Raw genomic sequence first — 20,371 nt, 5'->3', positions numbered from 1 at the left:
TATCAGCTACTGATTGGTAGAGAAGTGGCGAACTGTTCGCCCGGCGAACATCTCTGGAGCTCTTACTACTTCTGGGTCGCATTGACCCGGAGTAGTACGTCTGCGCTGCCCGGCTGAGCGCGTCCTAGATCGCGCTCTTGTTGCCGGGCACTCTCTGCATGACGTCTCACGCACACGCGCAGAAAGTGCCCGGCAACGCTCCGCCGGGCAATGCAGGCGTACTACTCCGGGTCAGTGCGACCCGGAAGTAGTAAGAGCCCCAGGGATTTGGAGATGTTCGCCGGCGAACGGTTCGGGAACCGTTCGCCACATCTCTGCTGATTGGGATAAAGTTCAATTTTTGGTCGGAGTTTCTCTTTAAATGTGAGAGTCCAGGCTAAGGCTGAGATTATTAGAAAAAGAATTGTACAGCTCACTACTGCATTGTTTTTTATTTATACTTTTTTTCTTACTAAGCAGAGATGACAGCAGAGATGCTTGATCTGTTCCTGTTGTTGACTATAGCCTGTATCAGACTAACAATTACTCATTACCTGCCTCAACCCAACTACAGATTGTCTGCTGCCTTGACTTCTGCCTGAGCCTGACTACCATTTGTCTGCCTTATTCCTTTACCTCAGTATTTATTACCATTTCTACCATTATTACCATGTATTGCCATTACTACCATTCATTACTTTCTGCCTGCTGTCTGTGTATTGAAACCTCCAGTCTCCTGTCACTTCTGATAAGGCAATCCTGGGGAAGGCCACAAGGTGGTTCCAGCCACAAAGCTGATTGGTTGCCCATCATCCCATCCCATTTGAGGCGCTTTGGTAAAGACTAGGGTGTCAGATTCCACAACCCCAATGAATTCACATCACAAACACCTCAGGTCAATTTCCTGACATTGTCCAGGCTTCTGGAGAAAGTTCCATCATAGACAGAAATGTGTCATCTAATAGACAAACTAAAAACTTGTTTTTTTCAAAAGGGCTACTTCCAGCTGCAGTATTGTATTCATCCTAATCTTGCAACAACTGCTACGGGTCATTTTGTTTTACCTGCGGCATTATGTGTTCCACGCAGTGGCCTAGCTAGAGATCATAGAGCCCCATAGCAAAACTTTCATGAGGCCCTCAGATGTAGGCACTCTTAAGCAATGCCAATTGCCCCTACCCTATGGATATGAGTTAATTCGCCAATTTACATTATCGTGCAATCAAAACTGCACATAGTTCATGGGCACTGAGACAAAGTCAGAGGGTGGAGAAACACAAAAAGTTTATGGTGAATACATTAAGTACCCACTGGGCCCCCTATGCTCCAGGGCCCCATAGCAGCTGCTATGGCTGGTATGGCTATTGCTACACCCCTGGTTCCACGGGAACCCAAGACTCCTTTCCCAGACCTCTTTATGGTGGCTGGAGCAAGTTCAAAGCATTTTTCAGTTTTTTCTTTTTATACCTTTCCCTCCAACCCAACCCTTTTTAAGAAGGGCGAGTCAAGCTAGGTACGGGCATCTTGTTACATATAAGGAAACCTCAGACCTGTTCTTATGAACTCATAGTGCAATGAGTTGATTCAGTAGCTGATGTTGCAAATTTATTGAATGCCTTGGCTAATACCTATGATGATCTCCACTACACAGGCACTGCAGAATCTACTCTCCAGGCAGTGGCTGATAAAAGATAAAGCCAGGATACACTAGAAATTACCAGTTTCATTTAGCCCTCTCTGAACAGCTCAAGTATGAAGTGGCACAGTTGAGAATACCAGAATCTTTAAAAGATCTGACAAACCTTGTGCTATAAGTTGATCCACGAGTGAAGGTCAGAGAAGCCTAATTCTCTCTGACCCACATGGGTCCTGTCTAGATTGTCATCTTCAGTACCTAATTAAATGGAAGGACTATGGTACCAAATAAAACTCATGGGAAACAGTGCTCTATGTTTAAATTGAATCAGGAAAAATGGCACTGGAAATTTGGGCGCAACAGGTGCCGCTATAGGCCGTAATGGGAATCACAGCTATAGTGGCACTCCGTCAGTAATTTGGGCACCGCCAATAAATTAAGATAAAAACAGCGTAATTCGGCAGCCAGTGATAGCTGCCTGGAGGAAGTATAGTAATTAACACTACCCGGACTTTTGCAGGACCAGGGTGAACTGTTTTTTGGCTTCCCCCTGAATCCACATTTCCCAGCGCTTTAATTACATGTACATGTTTAAACATCTAATGGTGATTACCTGTGACTTTATTCCTGTTCTCATTGCTGGCCCTGGATTGCTTGCTTCTGTTTGATTTACTATTCCTGTTTCTAACCTCTGCATGTACGAAGACTACTGCCTGCCTGTCACCTGTCTTCTTCTTTAAAGAAAACCTGAACTGAAAATTAAAAGTAAAAATAAGCATACACAAGTCATACTTACCGTCCATGTAGTCTACTCCCCAGTGTCTTTCTCCTGTCCCGCGTCCTGTTTGTTCACTGTGATCAAGGGCATTTTCCGTCCTCCATTTTGAAAATGGCCATTACCCATAACAGCTTTCTGGTCAGCACACAGTTAAACTGTAACATCGCTCACTTGAGCCATAGGGAAACATAACATTACCTGGTACATCAGTTTTCCTTTCAGCTATAACTGAGAGCAACGGATATTTTACTGACAGCAACTGATATATTTCAGATCTGACAAAATATTGTCAGAACTGGAAGGGATTATTGTCAGAAGAAAATGGTGCGCTTCTGAAAGGAACTGAAGGCAAGCTAACTATGTAATGTTCATTTGAAGTTACCTCATGTGTTTATTTTAAATATTTTTACTCAGTACAGGTTCTCTTTAACCTCTACCGGAATTTTACTGATTGACTGTTGCTTGCTTCGACCCCAGCCTGAACTTGACCACTGATTACTGCCTTCTGCCTGTCTCTCTGCCATTAGGCTGCTTGTTGATGATCCCATACAGAGTGCTCTGATAAAGACCAGGGTACCAATTAAGTTCTGTGTGCTGGGTTAGTCAGTGTCACCCTGACTCCAATTGTCTGACTGACTCACTACCAGCACCCCTTAACTCATTTTTTAAATTAAAAAATTATGGTAAAAGTCACATTTACAGCGTAAGTTCAGGCACTATTTTGTAATTCCCCCTCATTTGTATCTAATCACTAGTTGTGATTCGATCTCCCCTCTGTGTCACATGACCACCTATGCAGCTAAGCAGATAACCTAATTTGAAAATACAGGCTGTAAACAATATGTCTGCTTCCATGAATCAGGAAGTAGAAACTGTTCAGATTTATTTTTGGGATTTGTATCAGATGTAACAAAGAAATGTTTTTTGTTTAAAGGTTATTATGCTGTTGTGTATCTTTTAGAGCAGAACAGTTCCAAGTTCAGGTTCACTTTAAATGAATTGTGCATTAAAAGGTTATGCAAAATGAAAAAAGAAAAACCCTGTAGTATAATTAAGCTGCAATTCTTTTTCTTTACAAAATGTTTTCATTAAGCATAACAAGGTTCAATAACTCAACAAATCAGGGTAAAAAAAATCACTTGTGTGTTGTTAGATCATATACTGTAATGGAATTGTGATGCAAGGTGTATTCATAAATGCTGAATTAGAGTTACAACTTGTTTCATAGCTTTCTAGAGCTTTAGGCAATTACTTGAAATAATATATCTGCTTATCCATAGTGGTGTGATGCGTGTGGTCTAATTCCAACAGAGAAAGTGTATTTTAAATAGGATTTTTCAGCTGAAATAGAAACTTCTTTGCAAAATAATTAAAATTTGAATATTAAATTAAGTTATTACACTACCAAAATTATGGTAAATAGACAATATCACTCTTTGCCTAGATGGCCTAACCATTAATGTACAAAAAATAAAAAAGTTCCAATAGAACCTGTCCCTATCCACCAGGGGCACTTAGGGTCTGCAAACCCGTTAGACTAGGGAGTTGCTAATAGCAAAGAAACACTGACCGGATAAATTAATTTATTAGGAGAGATGACCACAGGTGATCGGTTGGTTCTTGTAACGATCTGCTAGTGTGTGGGAACACTAGCAGACAGACAGTTATTAGACGTTCCCAGGAGAAGGAAGTATCTACAGACAGTGTCAGTAGAAGGCAGTACTAACACTGAATACAGGTACAGAGAATGGTCAAACAATCGGGTCAGCAACAGATCAGACAGATAAGGTACAAAATCGGCAGGCAAAATCAAAGTGAGTAATCAGGCAGATGTCGGCAACAGATCAGATTGGCAAAGATACAGAATCGACAGGCAATATCTAGGTGAGTAATCAGGCAGAGGTCGGCAACAGATCAGATTGGCAAAGGTACAGAATCGGCAGGCAAAGAGAAGTCAGAGAAACAGGCAGAAGTCAAACAAGAAGTAATCAATATAATATTAGCTGATCTAGTATGGAATCCCCGGGGCCCTGCCGGTTCAAGCCACACACGGACTAAGGTCTGAAGCCTTCACTGCAAAGTGTTAGCTAGAGCAGACAGTGAGTGAATGTCAGACCAGAGCTTAAGAAGCCTGGGTAAGCAGATCACCACGCCCCAAACCTGCTCAGCCAATCAGAATCCGGAACTGGAGCCGGGCGTGTCAGCTAACAGCCGGTCAGCTGACACGTTTCCTCAGAGCATAAGAGGTGCGATGCTGACAGCGTGTGCGTCCACCCTCTTTCACTCTGTGTGTCACGCGACTGAGGCACCGCTGGAGAGCCGCTGACGTCATCTATAGCAACGCGGCCAGCCGACCCGGAAGTTGCAGACACGCTGCTGGCCGTTGCAGCGGAGGTAAGCTCCGCAGACCTGACAGTTCTATGTTAAATGCAAGGGTCTTTGCTGATCCCCCACGTACTGTTTCAGTGGGGTGTAGCTATCTCGCATACATATATATGGATGGATTAATTTATCCGGTCAGTGTTTCTTTGCTATTAGCAACTCCTTAGTCTACCGGGTTAGCAGACCCTAAGTGCCCCTGATGGATAGGGACAGGTTCTATTGGAACTTTTTTAATTTTTGTACATTAATGGCTAGGCCTTCTAGACAAAGAGTGACATCATATTAAATTAAGTAACTGGCATAAAAAGCACCTTTAACAAAAGCGTCTAAAACATACATGAACATTAATTATTTCTATCCTTTACTTAATGGGATGTAATTCTATTACTGACAGGCTCTGGCTTTCTCACAGCTCCAGTGGCATGTTACACTGCTTACAGGGGAGTCTAAACTGCTTGGTTAACATAGAAATTTGTTCTCCCATCTCTAATCCTCCCTCTGAGTTTGTCGCTGGTTTAACCCAACGGCTTCTACAGTTCCTGTGTGCTGTGCAGAGCCTCTGAAGATCACACAATAAATCCCAGCTCTCCATGCTGGAAGAACTGCACACACAGGGCCGGCCTTTGACCTGAGCTCAGGGCACCAACTTTCAAGGGCGCATGCGCACGGTCGCCCCTTGCCGTCCCACTGTCTCTCCCTGCCTCCGCTCCATATGTAATTAGAGCAGGACTACAAGAAAATGGTCGTCGATATCCATAAAAATGCGGACATCAGTGGCCATTTTCTTGTAGCCCTGCTCTAAATACAGATGGAGCGGAAGCAGGGAGAGAAGAGTGACGTCAGTGCTGGAACGTGGAAGTCAGGTGAGTCATTCTCTGCCTGGCCCGCTGACGCAGAAGGGGGGGGACTGACTGGGGACAACAATGCTACCTATACGGGGACAGATATACTACCTACACTGGGGGGCAACTATGCTACCTATATGGGGATGAATATTCTACTTACACTGGGGGGGCAACTATGTTACATATATGGGGACGAATATACTACCTACACTGGGGGGCAACTATGCTATTTATATGGGGGCAACTATACTACCTACACTGAGGGCAACTATGCTACCTATATGGGGACGAATATACTGCCTACACTGGGGGGCAACTATGCTACCTATATGGGGACAAATATTCTACCTACACTGGGGGGCAACTATGCTACCTATATGGGGATGAATATACTGCCTACACTGGGGGGCAACTATGCTACCTATATGAGGACAAATTTTCTACCTACACTGGGTGGCAACTATGCTACCTATATGGGGAAAGATATACTACCTACACTGGGGGGCAACGATGCTACCTATATGGGGACAAATATACTACCTACACTGGGGGCAACTATACTAGCTATTTATATGGGGGCAACTATACTAGCTATTTATATGAGGGCAACTATACTACCTACACTGGGGACAACTATAGTGCCTATACTGGGGCAACTATACTACCTACATATACTGGGGCAACTATACTACCTATACTGGGGACAACTATACTACCTATACTGATGGCAATTATATTAGCTACCTATTCTGGAGCAATTATACTAGTTACCTATACTGGGGCAACTATACTACCTGTTATGATCACTTCTGCAGCATGTACTGCTGGTTGCAGTTTTACTGAAGACAAGCAGTTTTTGATTTCTTTGCGTGCATTTGCTCGCATAGTTTTGCGTGTGCTTACACTGAGCGTTGATTCCATCTGCAGTCGCTCTGAAGTTAATGTCAGGTTAATATGCTTTTGTGAAAACAAACATTGTCTGTTGCAATGGAGCTTCAATTCCTTTCTTGCAGGCTGCATATCATTGTCTGCCCTTTCCTGCTGTCAGCTTGTGATTGATTACCATTCACCTGTGTGGGAATCTGCATGTCTGCTCCCATTGGATGACCTCTGTATAAAGGACTGCTTCCTGCAGTGCTCCATGGGCTATCATAGTCTCAGATTCAGTCTGTTACTCTGTCCGAGGCCCCCCGTTCCTAGATCTCGTGTGGACTGCACTGACTCCTGCGAAGGGGTCAGTGAGTCCTTCCAGTTCAGCTCTTGTTATCAGTAATTGCTACTTTGCTAGTCTTGCATCATATATCGGTTCATCGCCAATATATACACATACTAGCGCGTTTGTTATTTTCCTTGTATTTGTGTTACGTTAATACATCAGTGTCGCTGATATATACGTACACGAACTGTTTTATATCCTGTGTTCAGTCAGTCAGCTTCCAGCACATTTCGGTAGGTTGCGCGTATCGTGATCACCCGTGCTTAGTTAGCTCAGTTCTGCTCCTGTTGCCTTGTGTGGATTGCACACGCTTCTGCGTGGAGGTGGCGGGTCCCTCCTGGTCCTGTTCTTGTTGCCTTGTGTGGATTGCGCTCGCTTCTGCGTGGGGGTGGCGGGTCCCTCCTAGTCCTGTTCCTGTTGCCTTGTGTGGATTGCGCTCACTTCTGCGTGGAAGTGGCGAATCCTTCGAAGTCCTGTTTCTTGTAATATTCCAGTTCCTAGCTAGCGTTCCTTGCTTATGTTATATATCGGTTCATCGCCAATATATACATATGTTAGTCAGTCATTTGTAGCTTCATTGATAGCTGTAATTGTAATACGCTAGGAATATCGTATCCATTGTATTTAAGTATTGTTTGTGGTTGTTCGGATCTACGCCTGCTCTGTGCGCCACATCTCCTACGGGAGTCAGTCCTCTCCTCCACTAAACTGGGGATATCCTGGTTCCTTGTGCTAGCGTGTGTACCTCCTTCACGTCAGAATCCGCATTGTGTGCTGACCGTGGAGAATATAACTCCAAGCGTAACAACTACCTATACTGGGGACAACTATACTAGCTACCTATACTGGGGCAAGTATACTACCTATACTGAGGGCTACTATACTAGTTACCTTTACTGTGGAAACTTTACTACCTATGCTTGGCTACCTATACTGAGGGCACCTACACATGAGATCCTATACTGAGGGCAACTATACCTAGCTACCTACCTACTTATACTGAGGGACGCACCTTTGCTATAACGAGCGGTGCAAATTGTTGGTGCTGTATAAGGGCCTGTGTGCGTGCATGTGTGTATGCACCTGTGCAAAGGGGGGGGGGGGGGGGCGTACCAATTTCAGGTTTTGCTCAGGGTGCTCTGAAACCTAAGGCCGGCCCTTTTCCCACAGGCACCTCTCTTGCAGTTTTTTTCACAACTAATACTTAAATTGTAATCATTTCACAAGTGTGCCCATTTAAAACACAGGCCAGCATAATAATAAAGTACAATTTATTTTCTCGACTTATCTATAAATACTTCCCCAATTCAAATCTGAGGCAAGTCACTATCTGTACAGAGTTTGTATGTTCTCCCCATGTTTGTCTTTGAGTTTCCATTGGGTATTCCAGTTTCCTCCCACATCCCCAAAACATACAAAGTTAATTGGTCCCCTCCTCATTGGCCATAGACTACAATAGGAACATATGACAATGTTTAGGAACATATGTCTAATTCCCTCCCTCCCCCCCCCCCCCCATCCCTGGAACTAAATTCCCAGGTTACTATTTATCCTTCTCTACCTTTGGGGATCTGTTAACCCTCATAGCATAGCCATGGCTCTCTTCCCCCTACCTCCTCCCCCACTTCCCTCCCCCATCTGCTCTGTACTGGTGGCCTGGATGCATACCCGTGGGTTCTTTTTTTGCTTGAGGTCCACTTTGTGGAGATTGTCCTGGACTAGCACCCCGTTCTTCATGTAATCTGTAATGTGGGGTTATACAAGCCACCCTTTATAGTTTAGGACTTTTTATTTAACTCAGACCCTCTCCCAAATGTCTCCTTAACTCAGACCCTCTCCCAAATGTCATCTCCTAAGCCCCTTCAGAACCTCGGGGCACTAGCGTACGAACGCGCGCCCATAGGATGACATGTTCATCTTTGCATAATATTGTATACACCATTGCATTATATGATGACAACCGCTCGATGTGTCATTGCTCTGTTGCAATGTTTCTTTATAAATTGTACTATGTGTAGTGTTACTTGCACTGTGTGTCACTTGCCAATATGTTGCAATGTTTCTTTATTAATTGTACTATGTGTAGTGTTATTCGCACTGTTTGTCACTTGCCAATATGCCTTGTGTTCACAAATAATTCCGGGTGCGGCGCCTGTCGCACTTGGCCAATAAAGCCATTCTGATTCTGATTCTGATTTATTTGTTATGAGGTTTGGGTTTCTATATAACTCACTTTTTGTTGCCCTCAATACAGAGTCTTGGCCCCCCTGGTCCTATTATTTTAGAAATCCCCTTTAGATATCATTAGGTTTTGTTGCATGTGACCTTCCGGTAATGTGCACCTATTTGTGAGCATTATGATTACATATGAGCAGAGCTTTGGTTTGGTTTCCAGCCTGCCATATAATTTTATACCACTGGAGGGCAGCATAGTACCTCACTTTGTTGCATAGCATTTGCTATGCGCACGATGGTACGCATGTATATTTTGCTACTCTGCTTATATATAGCGCCGTCATCATATGGCGATGAGCACTGCTCCCGCCCAACTTGTTATTACTAGCCCACGTGTTTCTTTACTCCCACCCATCGCGTTTCATTGGTTGACGCCGCGACTCCCGTCTTCTGCATCCAAGATCCAGTCAGCGTGCGTTCCAACCATACACGCGGCGGCCGCTTTACTTACTTAGCTGGTTACCGATTAGTTGTTAATTCCGGGGCGCTCATTAGACAATTTGATCCTTCTTAACACACACCCTGGGGCGGATCTACAGGACGATCTTGTACGTTCCAGTAAGTGTCATACTTGGACACTCACCATCTTAGGTAATTGTCTTTTCTGGCTTATTACTTTATCTATGGTTACTTTCTCACATATCTACTATCTTTTCTATGGGGTTTCTGTGGTGGTTGATATGTTTATATTTAGCTCTCTGGCATATTGGCACTTTGTTCTGCATAGTTGGAGATATGAAAGGCAATGGCTTCAATTCATCAAAGGGTGTTCGATAACAAAATCCCAGTCCTTAAAATACTGCATTCGGTATTTTACACTTCACTGTGCTAATTCATCAATATTTTCCCATGTGTGGTAGAGGTTCGTTAAGTTACCGAAGTACTACGGCTTCAGTTCATCAAAGGCTGTTGGATAACAGCAAAGTGTTGCAGAGCAGCTTGGAATGTCTCTGTGTTGTTACAAGCTGATAACAATAGAAGGCATCCAGACATCCCTTTACATGTAAACGTGTTATATTTACTGTTCCTTATACTGCCTCTGCTGCTCTGAATCTGTCCATCAGTGTTTCTTAACATTTTACTTATTTGCCACAACGTAGATAAACTTCCTGGAGACATTACAAATGCCATGCTTGGTGATTTCACCACTTGCATCTTTGCATATTCAAACAGGGACTCAAAGGGTTACACCACCGTTCTCTCTGCTCACTGCCTGGTGGGTCTGGAAGCTTGTGTGGAGAAGCCTGTGTGACCTATCAGCACCTATCAGCGGCACTTGCAGGAGAACAGGGGCTGTTTCTATTGGCTGCCTGCTCCTGCTAATCATGGAAACATTCACACAGAAGGCTTTCGAAGCCTGTAACGACAGGGGAGAGCTGGAGATAATCACCGAATGTGTTAGCGAATGTGGTAACCTTGATGAATTAACATTTACTGACATTTGCTGACATGTGTTGAGCACATGTCGGTAATTTATCTCATTGCTCTGTCATTTCAGCTTCTCATTCGGTAACAGCTTTGATGAATTAACATTTTCGAAAGTGCTCCGTTAAGTCAGCTGTTTTCAGCATTACCGAATGCGGTAATGCTTGATGAATTGAAGCCAATATCCTTAGAGGTGTGCCACAACACCAACATGAACTTTATAACAATACAAGGATATGTATAAAAGATACTGAAGAAACTCAAAAAGGTTTATATGCAAAAATACAAAAAGTCTTTATTGAAGACAAAAGTCGTGCAAAATATTCATAAAAGGTATCCTTCAAGAAGCATATTCCATAGCTGAGAATGGCAAACATACAGCAGTGATTAACATCAAGATTAGTGCAATTGTAAATATTGAAGCAACAACGTCGACTTATTTCGGGATAGACCCTTCATCAGGCCTCCACAAATAAAGTCAAATCTGGATAACTACTGCATGATCTTAAAGACTCTTAAGTCTCCAAAAAAGCAGGTTTTTACTTTTACAATCCTCCTTAACATAATTGCCCCTCCTAAAACGCCGCATCCCTGAGGCTGAAAACTCAATTAATCACCCCCAACACCCTGTGGCACATCGCGGGGCTCCTTCCGCATAAAGGCAGAGCTTTGAGCTGCAGCTCTGCCCCTACACGAGTCCATCAGTGCGGATCTTCTTTCACTGAGAGGTAGAGGGGAGAGGTGGCGATCAGCGCTGATTGACGCGCATGGAGGCAGAGCACCAGCCTAAAGCTCTGGCTCCCCGGGCAGCAAAATCCATGACCAGGAAAACTGTGGATTTTTGCCCAGGCAGTTTGGGGTGATTGAGTTTTCAGCCGTGGGGATGCGGCGTTTTAGGAGGGGACATTATGTTAAAGAGGTTTTTAAAGTAAACCCTGATTTTTTGGGGAGGCTTCAGAGTCTCTTTAAGCAACATCTGGACAACATGAAGCCAGGTAAGACCACTAGTCCTATTTTCATACACAGAGACCGCACAAAGCAAGGGCTGGAGGAGAGTCCAGGCCAGTATAGAGCCAGTATAGACGCTCCTGCATCCTGGCCAGCGCTTCTTCACAGCATGTACTGCAGTACAGTGGCGCGTGCATGCCGGGTTGCAGGAGTGGGGGGAGCGATTGTGCCTGTCTGTTACATCACTGGGGCGGCGAGCTGAACAGGGTTCGGTGTAGGAGAATGGCGAGTAATGGAGAAGCCGCAGTAAGTATCTACTTATACCACAACACACAACGTATGCTGGATTAACCAGAGTCCTTTGGCTCTGGTAACCCTAAACTGGTTTTTTTTTTACATTTTTTCAATAAAGTATCATTATTTCCAGTGGCATTAAAAGTAACCTTTTCTTTTGTGGAAAATAATGAATGCAGTCACTATCACAATGCTATGCAGTTTTATCATAAACTGAAATGAGAAAAAGCTGCTGTAACTAGAGTTAGTTTATAGAAGGTCTTACCTGTTCAGGAAGTTAAATGAAACATTGAGTTCCATAAGGTTTTGAAAGTGCTGAAAGCTGTTTTCCTCTAATGTATTCAGGTCATTCAGAGATAAATCCATTTTAAGTATTCTATATAAAATAAGACCAGTGTTTCAGTATAACAAAAATATATTAATTTCCCCTATATTTAGGTATGCAATGAAGTGTCAGAAACATAAAGGGTACAAGGTTGTGGAGCATGAAAATGTCAGCATTATCTTTCCAGGGGGTATTGTGACTGGACAGCTCTCACTCAACGCACCTTCTCTTTCTCTGTGTGCTCTGGAACTAAATAGACCAGCGTGCGTTGACAGAAATGAAGAGTAATTCAGTCTGGCTCTGCAGTGTGCATCTATTTATTCATGTGATGTATAGTTCGTTGCTTACAGATAAGAATGATACACATCAAACTTTGATCCTACTATACAAGCAAGTGAAGGCAATGTCAGTGGGTGCTAGATGCTAGGCAGGAGCCTGACGGCCACTTCGCTCGATGGTGCTTCTTCCAAGGCTGACTCATCGTGACCATGTTATTAGTTAATTTGAATAAATCCATAATACAGCAGTGTCACCGTTATCTGGCACCAGTGGGGATCGCCTGATGCTGGATACATGTGCTTTCTTGAGCAACCAGTTGAAAAAGCACAAGTCCCTCTCCCCAGCTTTAAATACTTACTGAGACTCCAGCAATGTCTAGCAGCCTTCCTTTTCCTCCTAGTAGGCTGCTAGTGGCTTTCCGGGTTCTTCCGTGCATGCAAGCCGGAGTGTGACTTGATCCGCATCGGGTCATGAAAACCGCCCAAAGGAAAGTCCCACTATCCTTCAGGCGTGTCGGTTAGTTGAGACTTCCGTTTTCCTGAGTTCTGGATAACGGGGACTCTGTTGTACTCTCAACTAAATGATTGGGTTTATCGGCTGCCCTGGTGTTTTTTCCTGATCAGTGTACCATTTAATTCAGATATCTATTAAATTCAGGGAATACAGGGTCCAAAATTGCATTCTCTTAAATCGCTCCATGAAGGGCTCGTTGTTAAAAGTGTTCCCAAAAGCAGCAGTGTTTTTGAGAGTGATGAATGTTTACATGTAAGTCTGGGGTCCCTCCTTCCTCTCTTGCCTTCCTCCTCGTAAGTATTGCGGTTGTCCTTCAGCACATTTTTGCTCCTTGGTGCATCACATGCACGCTGTCACTTTCTCATGGACACATTTTTCAGCCATTTTTTTGGCTGTGGTATTGTTTGTTTATTTTGATATTTTTGTGTATGTGTATTTTTACATTTATTCACCTGTTGCACATAGTCACTTTGCACCTTTACTACCTCATTGCTCATTTGCACCTTATCGTTCAAGGAGTCTCTTCATTACTTTTAGAGTTACCTATTGCCAGCCTTTGTATGTATTGTTTGCTTACTTTTGTTGGCATTTGAGAGTATTTGTATTTTTGTATTTATCCATTGTTGTTTACACTATGCACTGCAGTATTATTAATATTTATTTATTTACTTGATGAATTATCAGTGCAAGTGTATTACTGCGGAATATATTATTATATTTGGGACCCCAGACCTATGTTGTTGTTGTTTTTACATGTTTTTAATAATTTGGATATCATAATAAAGATGAATTTATATTGATTTTCTATACACTAGTCTAGTGTGGTGCTTGCAGGGCTGCTTTCTCTTCCTTTCTTTGTTTATCAGTACTGTTTAGCCCATAGCACGCCTAGGCATATGGTTATATTACTTTAGTGGTGCTTTGTTCCTCCCTTCCTTTTTATACAATTGATGAATATTTACACACATTAGTAAACATATCAGTGCATCAAATATTGTTAAACTAATATACTGTATCATAATAGTACTTACTTCTCAGGGAAAGCTGTAACTGAGAACTTCTTACTGGAAGAGATATACAAACTGTATAATTAATTGGGATAGAGAAACTTAAGTTCCACACTTAGGCAACATGGACAGACCCCCAGCACCCATTAAGCAGCCCTTCAGCACTTACTGTGCAGTCATTGAAAAATTTATTTTAGGGACTTAAAGGGAATCGGAAGCCATTTTAAAAATAAAAAAAAAGAGATGCTCACCTAAGAAGAGGGAAGGCTCTGGGTCCTACAGAGCCTTCCCCTTCTCCTGACGCTCTCCTCGTTCCCTGATAGGCTCTGCAAACACTATCCTGGGTTACCAAAAAGTGTTCAATTTTTATTTCTTTTTTTGTACACTTTTTACTTTTGTTAGTATGAATGGACATGGTCCCTGATCAGGGTCATGTCCATTCATTCCAGGTAATGCGAGTGGCTTGGGGAACACTTGTTTCCCTTCACCAATCGCCGTCATGTAAATGCCGCAGTAAATTCCAAATGGGAATGCAAAAATTCACAATTTTTATTGCCTTGTATGGGTATGCCTGTTGCAAAAAAAAAAGGCCATACATGCAGGCTATTTTCCATAGAAAATTTGCATCCTAAAATTCGTACAACAATCCAAGTCAAATGCAATACTATTACACTAGCATTAGATGTGCAGTGAACATGATTTTGCAAAAATACAAAACGCATGTAAATTTTGTTTTGTGTGAAAGGCCACTATAACATTTATGACAGTGTATCTTTGTTCAGCAGTTCGAATAGTGGGCTCTCTTTTAACAGAGCTCTCAGTACTGGTGATTTCTCCTATCCTGACCTCCTATCACTCTGCATAATGAATTGTAGCATTTATAGTTCAATCTTTGATAACTAAAGCCCATAACAACCTAACGATTTTTCATGAATGATTTTGCACAACAAACAATTTTTTCACAATATAGCGCAACATCTTTTAAAGCGGATCAGAGATGAAAAACTAACTATAGCAAGTAACTTGTCTATATATCTTATCTAAAGTTTAGATAGTTTACACAGCATATCTAGCTGCAAACAGGTTTATGATTATATATTCCTGTGATACAATGAGGGCAGCCATGTTCTGTTTGTCACAGGCTGAGGGCTGGAGATGCTATCAGCGTGCCTGTGTGTAAATTCAGTCGTTTACACAATTGCTCATTTGTGATGACGAGTGCTATCTGCACACATTGTTTGCCATTCTTTTGTGAATCTACACCTTCTTTGCAGCCTTGGCAACAATATTTCCTTTTGGAGTAATGTTGCCATGAGACCGTACAGAAACTCGACCTTACTATTAGAATCATTAGCTGCAGAGAGCAGCAGCTTCTGCTACTCATTTTCAACACCAAAACAAAATAACTGACTGCCAGCAAAATTTGATGCTCTGTATACATACATAAACCAAAGTAAGCAAGCTGAGAACATGTTTGTTATCAGTCCTTGTAATCTATAAAGCACTGTGTTTTTATCAACAAAAGTGGCATTTCTCTTTAATAAAATGTAATTAAAAATTGTTTGTATAGCACTGTTTTAAGGTATATACATTTTTCAATAAGATTTTTTTTCCTACCTGGATTCTAAAGACCCGAATTCAAAATCAAATACTAAGTTATGAATGTGACACATCTTCATAGTTACACAATAATAGGGCCCAGACTCTTTCACATTCCATGACACTGGAAGAGATTCCAGTGTAGTAGACCGGTCTTCCACAAACTGACGTTTAATTATATGGTCCATGGCAAAAGCTGTAAAAACAAAATTATTATGTTTAAACACAAATATTTCACAGATAAAAGAACCAATATAAAACATTGCAGATGCTCTCTTCTGAGTGTCAAGGACTCATTTTGTGGTGATCCTTTTGTAGGTAGAATTGTACAGATTTTTTTCTACAATTAACTGTTACAAACATTTTAGTTTCAAAAGATTTTTATTTGTTTTATATACACACAGTGAAAAACAAGACATAGCCATATAACTGCAAAGAGTCGTCCTCACAGAGGCTATCTAAAATTTTCTGAATATAGCACAGTAGACTATGAATAACATCTTTTTGATATACAAACAGATTAAAATGAACATATAGAGTAAATATGTGGTTAAACAGACAAAGAAAAGCAACAGATAGAACTTTGGTCTTGCTAGTCCAATCAGGTAGTCTAGCATCTACAACTAAAATTAGAATTACGAAAACTGCAAAAGAGGCCATAAGCCCATATTTTCAAGCTTAAAGGGACTCTGGGCATTAAAAAAAAAGAAAAAAAGGAAAAAAAAAATTTGGACTTACCTGGAAGTTTCACCGGTATAGTCCGCAAGGTCCCCGGGCATCCTCTTCTGCTCACTCTTGGACCTGCAGGCGGCTTTGGTAATCAGCGACTTCGGGTGAAGTCGCACATGCACACACTCCTGCGCACCCATTGCGTCATCATGCCGGTCGCCGTAAGCCTCCTGTGCATGCGAGGTTCTCTAAAGACTGAACCGTGCAGGCACAACACGCTTACAGAAACTGGCATGATAAAGCGACAGGTGTACAGCGGGGGTGCGCACGTGCAACTTCACCCTAAGTCACCAATTACTGGAGTCGACTGCGAGACCAAGAGTCAGCAAAAGATTCCGGGGACCTCGCAGGCTACGGAGGAATGGAGGAAGCCCAAGGTATGTCCAAATTTGAAAGGGTCGGGGGGGGGGGGGCGATGGTCCTTTTAAGCATCCAGTATGTCCACACTTTATGATGGATGTCTAATCCATCATTGGCCTTGGCCAGTATAAATTCCGATACCATAGTGTTTGTCACCGAATCAAACACATCCGTGGAGGATAAATAAGAGGCTTTCCAGAGTCTTGCTAGGTGACATCTAGATACAGCTGCTACTATTTGACAAACTTGTGAGCATGGTTAGAGATCTTCCTCGGCCTGTTCTCCAAAAGATAAATAGTGGGATCAAAGGAGAAAGTGCTAGGAAAGGTATCCATTAGCTGGGCATGTATTGCCAACCAAAACTTGCGAGCTTTATCACAGCCACACCAAATGTTCCCTACATGACCAATTTGGTCACATCCTGTGTAATATGAAGCAGAATTGCATGGATTAATTTGGTGTAACCTTAGCAAAGTCATATAAGAGCAGTGCAAAAGGCGAAAGGAATTCTGCAACATGGAACAGTACATACTTCCAGTTGTCTGTATAGAACAACAGTGTGTTTCTACTGTTAAAGTTACTCCAGCATCTGCTTCCCAGCCCAAAATAAACCCTGGTTTTGTTACAGCCTCAATAGGAGAGATAGCTAGATATAGGAAGGAAACCCTACCGCTCTGAATTTGAGTATTTCTACACCAAGTCTTGAAAGGAGTATAGGCCGGTGTGCTCATAGGAGATTTTAATGTCTGAATAAAGTGAAACACCTGGAGGGTTCCAAAGAGTTCTCTCTGTGGCATGTCAAACTTTTGGCAAAACTGGTTATGATTGATAATGGTGAAAGAGTAGATAAAATGATCCATTCTAGTGAGTTTGCAGCTAAGCCACCACTTAAAGATATCACTTTTTTCTCCTGATAGAAAATCAGGGTTATGAAACAGTTCCACCATTCCACTACATTCAGATTGTAGGCCACAAAAATCTATTAGCTTTTTATGATCTCAGTGTATCAGCTGTATAGGGAGAATTGCTGCAAAACTGTGGGTTAATTTTGAGACAAGACCACAAAACGTTCAACCAGGCCAAGGGTGTATAAGAGAGGACTCCAATTGTACCCAAAGTAAAATAAGTCTCAGAGTTAATAGAGGCTATTTGGGTCAATTGTGTGGTTTATAATAATAATCCATTAGTTTAGGAACATTCAAACCCCCATTAGCTCAGGATGATGGAAAGTGTTTAGAGTTTACCCTGGGACACTTGTAAACCCAAACGAAAGAAATACACTGTTTTTTGCAATTGCTGAACACTCTTGCCGCAAATAGCAACTGGGAGCGTCCTAAAATAATATAAAAGGTGTGGCAGTGGTGTAATGCTTCCTGAAAACACTCTTCCAGAGAAAGATAACGGGGACTTGTGCCATAATAAGAGATCTTGGGCCAGCTTCTTAAACAAGGGGGGATGATTAATCAAGTAAAGATCATTAGGATTTTTTGGAAGTTAGATACCTAAATAATTAATGTATTTTGGTTGGAGCTGAACTCCTAAAGATTCAGCCAACAATCTACCGGCTTGGTCTGGGATATTAAGCATCACTAGCTCAGTTTTGTCCAAATTTAATTTTACCAAAAGCGAAAAGCAATGACCTCAAAGAAACCGCACCAAAACAGCTATATCAGTAAGCAATATATCATCCTTTATTGAAAATACAAACATTAAAAACCATTAAAATATGGTGGGGGACAATGTATAAACCCACAATGTCGGAGAACCGGAGGAATTACAAAGTGCTAGTGTTAATATTGAAGAACCTCAAAATAGCATAAACGTGGCACTGACCGTGTATCAATATTGTGACACATACAAAACCAAACATAAATAACACATGTGCAAATAGCATGAATAAATATTACAATTGCATATTATGAAATAGGGGAAAGAGTGTGATAACACCAGGAAGGGAGGAACCCCCTGAAATAGTAGTGTAGAACCTGACAGAACCAGAAATCAATCACATAGTGATCACAGTTTGTGAACAAGTAGTAAAGTCAATAGAGTGAGATACAGACTGTATGAAAATAGTATAGGGATTAAGAGTGAGGTCAACAACCAGTGAATAGGATCCTACCAGTACAGTGTCTCCACGGGTCCCCACCGCCGCTATCGCGATTCGCCACGTATAGCGTGGCTTTTTCAAAGCTAAAAGGTTCCAGCAAAACTGCCCTATTTATACAATCCAGGGGAGGGGGGACGCCCAAGTGTAGCGTGGCCACGCTACCGCCTCCATTGCGCCGCGTTGCATAGCAACGTGATCACTCTGTCGGCTTCCGTATCTACGGTGGCCCAGAGGGGCCAAAAAAGGTGCACGCGTATAAAAATACGCATCCCTAGCATGAAAGTACGCATGATCTAGTCAAGGGAATACGCATAGATGCATGAAATGTACGCATAAGCGCCATCTAGTGGCCTACTGGCTAATTACATGAGGTAAATCAATTATCATTGCTAACCCCCCAAAAATAGAGAATAACAGATAAAAATAGGGCAGAAAGAGAGAACCAAGTAATAAAATATTAAAATAGGAGTTATTCCAAAAAAGGAGAAGGATCAATTCATTCATCATATAACAATTATAGAAATTCCACATTGGAAGAGCAAGATGGCCAAATTGAACATATTACACAGAACAATACAATGGAATAATGATTCACTCTAAATGTAATCACAGATTGGTCACAAACATAGTTTTTTCTCTTTTACTCTCACATTATAATGAAAAATAAAAAATAATAAAAAATAATAATAACACATGATCTATTAGAATATGGCCAACAGATAGATCCAGGGGATTATATAGCTGTGTGGACACAGTGTGAACTCGATAAACACGAACACTGTATTCATTTCAGATATTCAGATTAGTATTCCCGGACACCAGAGAGATACATCCACGATCCACCCAATCAGAAACCAAGGTACCCAATCCCTCGAGCAGAGACCTCCGATGGATCTGTAACTAGAAATAGCACATTAAATATAGTGTAATTACTAGATGTGGTTGGGGATATTGCTCACATCCCCCCATCAAGGGAATGCATACATAAGACAATGCGTACATGAAACCACCTTGCGTGACCCCCACATAACACATCTGGCATGTCAAGGACCGCTCACCACGGTCATGACATGCCTACAAAGTGCCAACCTCCTCTAGATGGAGATCTACCACTTACCATAGTAGATGACTCTCCAAGTATAATCAATGTGATAAAAACAACATACTCCGTAAATAAGTGCACTAACCAGTACATACAAAAGATCTTCCACCCATAAAGTGTATCAAGTGAAACAGACCGAAGAGAACGAGAGCCCCCCAAGTTCATTATAGCAAATCACTTCAAATATCCTAAAAAGGTGATCTGGGGGATCTTGGAAACAATACCCTAAATATCGTATTGACCTCAACTATATCAAGGCAATCCACCAATTTTCTTGATTTACATCTATCTTTTACAGATGACGGTCATATCGGAAGTACGCTGTACAGGAAAGATACGGCAGTCAACAGCCTCCTTCATTATTCATCTTTTCATACTCAACAGCTGCGGAACAATATTCCAACAGGTCAGTTTCTACGGGTCAGGAGGAACTGCTCCACAGAAATGGATTTTCAGGAGGAGGCTAGTGGCCTAAGACAAAGATTCTTGGAGAGAGGTTACCCCAAAAGAGTGGTAGATATGGCATATGGGAGAGCTAGGAGATCAGAGAGAGAGACATTATTGTACCCAAAAAGGAAAGAGAGGGACCAATGTGTACGGTTGTGCACA

The 20,371-nt window shown here is 42.1% G+C and overlaps 1 protein-coding gene across 11 annotated transcripts in view; it reads right to left on the bottom strand.

The window, feature by feature from the left end:
• The window catches only part of LOC137561356 (protein phosphatase 1 regulatory subunit 7-like), a 125,580-nt gene that overhangs the window by 70,237 nt on the left and 34,972 nt on the right, over nucleotides 1-20,371 (bottom strand). For 10 of the 11 annotated variants that reach the window (XM_068272647.1, XM_068272651.1, XM_068272648.1 and 7 more), the window contains 3 exons: nucleotides 15,480-15,657; nucleotides 13,887-13,919; nucleotides 12,004-12,114 (listed from right to left, as the gene is read on the bottom strand). In XM_068272647.1, coding sequence (XP_068128748.1) covers nucleotides 12,004-12,114; nucleotides 13,887-13,919; nucleotides 15,480-15,657 — 322 coding nt within the window. The remainder of the gene's footprint in view (nucleotides 1-12,003; nucleotides 12,115-13,886; nucleotides 13,920-15,479; nucleotides 15,658-20,371) is intronic. The other variant, XM_068272644.1, reaches the window with a different exon arrangement.

The sequence above is a fragment of the Hyperolius riggenbachi genome, chromosome 3, assembly GCF_040937935.1.
Source record: "Hyperolius riggenbachi isolate aHypRig1 chromosome 3, aHypRig1.pri, whole genome shotgun sequence".
Lineage (NCBI taxonomy): Eukaryota > Metazoa > Chordata > Amphibia > Anura > Hyperoliidae > Hyperolius > Hyperolius riggenbachi.
This window is presented reverse-complemented; position numbering and strand designations above follow the sequence as displayed.